This window comes from Molossus molossus, unplaced genomic scaffold, assembly GCF_014108415.1.
Source record: "Molossus molossus isolate mMolMol1 unplaced genomic scaffold, mMolMol1.p scaffold_m16_p_1, whole genome shotgun sequence".
Lineage (NCBI taxonomy): Eukaryota > Metazoa > Chordata > Mammalia > Chiroptera > Molossidae > Molossus > Molossus molossus.
The window spans coordinates 39620574-39625074 of record NW_023425344.1 but is presented as its reverse complement, the minus strand read 5'-3'; the positions used below and the strand labels follow the sequence as shown (position 1 = coordinate 39625074).

The 4501-nt window shown below is 45.6% G+C and overlaps 1 protein-coding gene across 1 annotated transcript in view; it reads left to right on the top strand.

Annotated features, from left to right (window-relative positions):
- The first annotated feature begins 537 nt into the window (after positions 1 to 537).
- PPAT (phosphoribosyl pyrophosphate amidotransferase) overlaps positions 538 to 4501 on the top strand; it is a 51088-nt gene continuing 47124 nt past the window's right edge. The window contains exon 1 of the mRNA XM_036264559.1: positions 538 to 809. Coding sequence (XP_036120452.1) covers positions 682 to 809 — 128 coding nt within the window. The 5' untranslated portion in view covers positions 538 to 681. The remainder of the gene's footprint in view (positions 810 to 4501) is intronic.

The following is a 4501-nucleotide window of genomic DNA, read 5'->3' as shown; positions in this document are numbered from 1 at the left end:
TTCGACTCCGGGAGCGAGCGCTACCCAAGACTATTCCCGCCGCGCAGGCGCAGCGACGCAGACCTACCGCCACCGCCCTCGCCTCGCCCCCTCCCCGCCCCGCGCCGGCGCCGTTCCAAGAAGGGAAAGTGGCGCGCACGGGCGGCCCCTCCCCTCTGCAGGAGCTCGCGGAGGGGGCTTTCTCTGCAGCCAGAGCGGTTCAGGGGTTGGAGTGTACCACGTCGTCATGGGCGGGGGAAGGCATGTGGGTAGAGGCACACCGTTTACAACTTCTGGGAGAGAAATGCCGTTAACCCCGCTAGTCTCCGCACCCCAGTCTCGGGTGCCGGAAAATAACGGAGAAGTCCACGTGCCGAAAAATTAGCTTCCCGCAGGGCTCCAGAGAAGAACTAGCTCCACCCCGCAGGGTCCCTGACTCCGCCCCGCAGCCGCCCAGCCTCTGCCTCCGCCCTCGCGCCTGGGTGGGCCGGGAGGAGTCGGGAGAGGGTGGCCGGGGGCAAGCTGAGCAGCTTACTTGGGGGAAGCACGCGCCGCCGCAGTAGCGAGGGTTGAGCCTGGGAAGGAAGCGGCCGTCGCAGGCGCGAGCTTGTGAGGCGTACGGGCTGTGCGGGCAGCTGGTTGGTGCTTAGACCTCGGCGGCGGCGGCGGCGGCAGCTCCCTCCACGTGCTTTATCTGGCGACATGGAGCTGGAGGAGTTGGGGATCCGAGAGGAATGTGGCGTGTTCGGGTGCATTAGCTCAGGAGAGTGGCCCACGCAGCTAGATGTGCCGCACGTGATCGCTCTGGGACTCGTGGGGCTGCAGCACCGGTAAGCAACCCGGTGAGGGGTGGGGTGGGGTGGCGCGTGCTTCTCCATCAGCCCGGGCTGCTTCCTGCGGCCCGGGTTGGCGATCTCCTGGAGGCCGACTTCTCTTACCTGAACCTGCCTGTGGCATCCACGAAGTTGCCAGGCGTTCGTGGGGGCTACCTTGTCTCCCCGGACTTTAGCCTGCCTCCCCACCCCCAACCCTTAATGTTCTTTAGGGTCTCTCGCCTCCCTCCGGTGTGTGCACTCGGACCGCTGGCCGGTTTCAATTTCTCCGAGCCTGGGGCTGCACTTGTGTGGGGTGGCTGCTGGTCCAGGACCTACACAACACCTTGAGGTGTTTGCGTGGAGCCCCCAGCCACTGCGAGCTTTTGTTTGGAAGGGCAGAGCTATTGAGCCGGTTGTGGACGAATGTGTCACAGAATGGGGACTTAGAGGTCCCAGAGTGCAGACCCGGGGAAACAGGACTTGTTGGTATTCGAAAGGAGCTACCAGTTGTAGATCTCACATAAATCAATTGAAAATAAACCAATTACAGGGAATAGTCCATCTGCAAATGATTCATTGATTTACGTTTTAAATAATGAATGAAAAGGTTAGTAGTAAGAAGATGCCAAAGAGTAAGTGCCTTCTTTAAAATAGGAGAGGGGTGTAGATCCTGTGAGGCAAGATAGACATTGATTTTGAAAAATTGGTAGATCCCTTTGAGTTAAGTAATTTTGCTTCTATGGTCTTTCTGTTTCTTACTACCTGACCTGTGAGGTGATATAAACAATTCTCTTTGTGTTAAGAAATATAAACTTAGGTTTGACATTATCACTGAAAGTACTCCAAAGTTTTCGCAAGGCAATGCCACAGAAACAACTTCTAGAACAGTTAAGGATCCTGGCAATAACACTTATCGAAAATACGGGTACAACATGTATAAAAGGCATTTCAAATGATTAGCTTTCCCTCAACAAGCTTAAATTAGAAGTAGTCTTTTTTTCTCTTTTCAGGGTCCCACAAAGTTGAGTTTAAGTTTCACGTACTGCATTCTCTGTTTACTAAGAGTACTTAGAAGCTGGGATGAATTAAAAAATATATATTTTTAACTTGAATGACTCTAATCTTTGCTAATTGTGGGTTGACTGTAATAAAGATCTTGTTTTAAAATACATTTATGGAGAGGATTAGATATATAATGAAAGGAAAAAGTAAAAACTTTATGGTAGTCCAGAGCAACATTAGTTATTTTGGGGTATTCTGTCATGGGAAGAGGTGTGTAGAATCTAGGGATCTGTAGAGTTGCCTGCTGGTTTGTGGGAAATACTAGGATTTGACCTTGACTTTTTTCTTAATATTTACTTTTTAGTTAAAATAACTCAGAAAGTTCATCCCCATTATCTTTTCATTAAATATGTGCCTGAAGAGAAAGAGGCTGTTTTGTTGTTGTTGTTGTTGTTGTTTTTTTATCCTCACCCAAGGACATTTCTCCATTTTTTGTTCAGGTAGAGTGGGAGGGAGAGAGAGGAACACAGAGAGAGAGAGAAACATCGATGTGAAAGGAACACATCGAGTGGCTGCCACCCGCACAACCAACCAGGGCCGGGGACAAACTGTAACCGAAGTACGCACCCCTAGCGGGAACCGAACCCGGTCTCTCAGGACCGCAGGCCAACGCTCTAACCGCTGAACCAAACCGGCCAGGGCTGTTGTTGTTTTTTATTACAGCTTGATTCCTAGTTACATGCGCTTTATTTTTTCTTTTTGTAATGTTTATATTAGTTTTTTGGGGTGTTTTTTTTTAGAGATGGAGGAAAGGGAGAGAAAGAAACATCTATTGGCTAACTTCTGCATGCCCCCTACTGGGGATTGAGCCTGCAACCCAGGCATGTGCACTGACTGGGAATGGAACCTGGACCTCTTGGTCCATGGGACAGTGCTCACTCCATTGAGCCACACTGGCTGGGTTTACATGCACTTTTCTACAGGTGCTTTTAATGTGAAAGAATTATGAGATGAGGTAATACAAGAAATGGGCAATAAAAATGTGATTGTATGATTATATGATAAGATTTTTCTTGTGTAGTTATAGAATCATTAGGGTGCCTTGAGGGCTGCTTCTCAACAATAATGCTATCCAAGTCAAAATGTTGAATTAGTTAAGTCCTCACACTTTAGGGGAACTGACTCTGATTGGAAAAACAATGAAATTCCCTTAGATCTGGAAGATAAAATCTTCTGTTACTCTAAATTGGTAGGTAGGGGGTAAAAGATTAAGCACTCATGTTTTTATATTGCATCCAGTCAAGGAATGTCAAAACTGCAAGCCTAGATAGGTTATCATAGCTTAATTAGTTACATACACTGTACACTGATAAGTGGTGTTCTGTTGCCTACTTCCTCACCTCTCCACTCAATGGTTAGTTTTAAAACAACAGCAACAAGATTTTATTGTGTGTTTTTCTTTCCTTTTTTTGATGAAGAGATTTCTACCTTGTACATTATCTTCCTAAAACAAGGAATCTAGAAGGTGATATTTCTATTACTTTTGCATTGTATTTGGTTCTGTTTTGTCTTAGGCATAATCCGGCCCGAAATATTTAGTATCAGGGATAACAGAATACATGAAAGTTGTAATATTATGTATTTCATATAAAAACAAATGGATTATCAAGTACTAGACAGTCATGTACTGGATACTTAAATCCAGATAGGTTCATCCAGAAGTACAATGGAACCTCAGTTCTCGAGCTTAATTCATTCAGGAAGCCTGGTTGAGAAGTGATTTGTTTGAAAACCAAATCCTTCTTCCTCATTAGAAATAATGTAAATTGAATTAATACATTTCAGACCCCCAAATGGTTCCCTTTTTAAACCTTTATTATATGCATTTCTTTTTAAAGCGCTATCGTTGTTCTCACAACTTTCCGTTTCACTTTGCTGCTGTCATTACTTCCGTAGGACCCATGGTACGTATTTAATAATAAGCAGCAAAAAAACATGAAAATAGTCGCAGCACAATTTCCTGAGATGTTAACAACTCAAGGTTTAGCAGTTAACTGCGCATCCTCTCCTTTGTTTGTTGCCTGAGAGACATGGCATGAAGGGGTTGTCTGGTTGAGAACCAAAGTGTTGTTTGACAATCAAGACATTTTTTCCTGTGAACAACTTGGTTGAGAACTGAATTGTTAAAGATGGGAGATGTTCGAGAACCAAAATTTGACTTTGCTTCTTTTTAGTAGTTCTGGCTGTTTGCAGATTTATTCTATAGCTGTAATTTTTGTCAGTGCAATGTTAGTTTAACATTGAAAATTAAATCATCGCCCTGGCTGGTTTGGCTCAGCAATTAGAGCTTCGGCCTGTGGTCCAGAGAGACCCGGGTTTGGTTCCCTCTAAGGGCACGTGTCTCGGTTGCAGTTTGTCCCCGGCCCCGGTTGGGTTGTGTGGAAGGCAGCCACTCAATGTGTCCCTTTCACGTCGATGTTTCTCTCTCTCCCTCTTCCTCTCTCTCCTTCCCACTCTATCTGAACAAAAAATAGAAAAATGTCCTTGGGTGAGGATAAAAAAAAAAGAAAAGAAAATCATCATCGTTGTTAGCTGTATAAGCTGTGTGTGTGTGCATGTTCGTGTTAGATTTCATAAAATCACCAAATAAAACATCATTTCAGTGATTTGTAGAATTCTGGACAAGCCACAGACCCCCTTGTAGA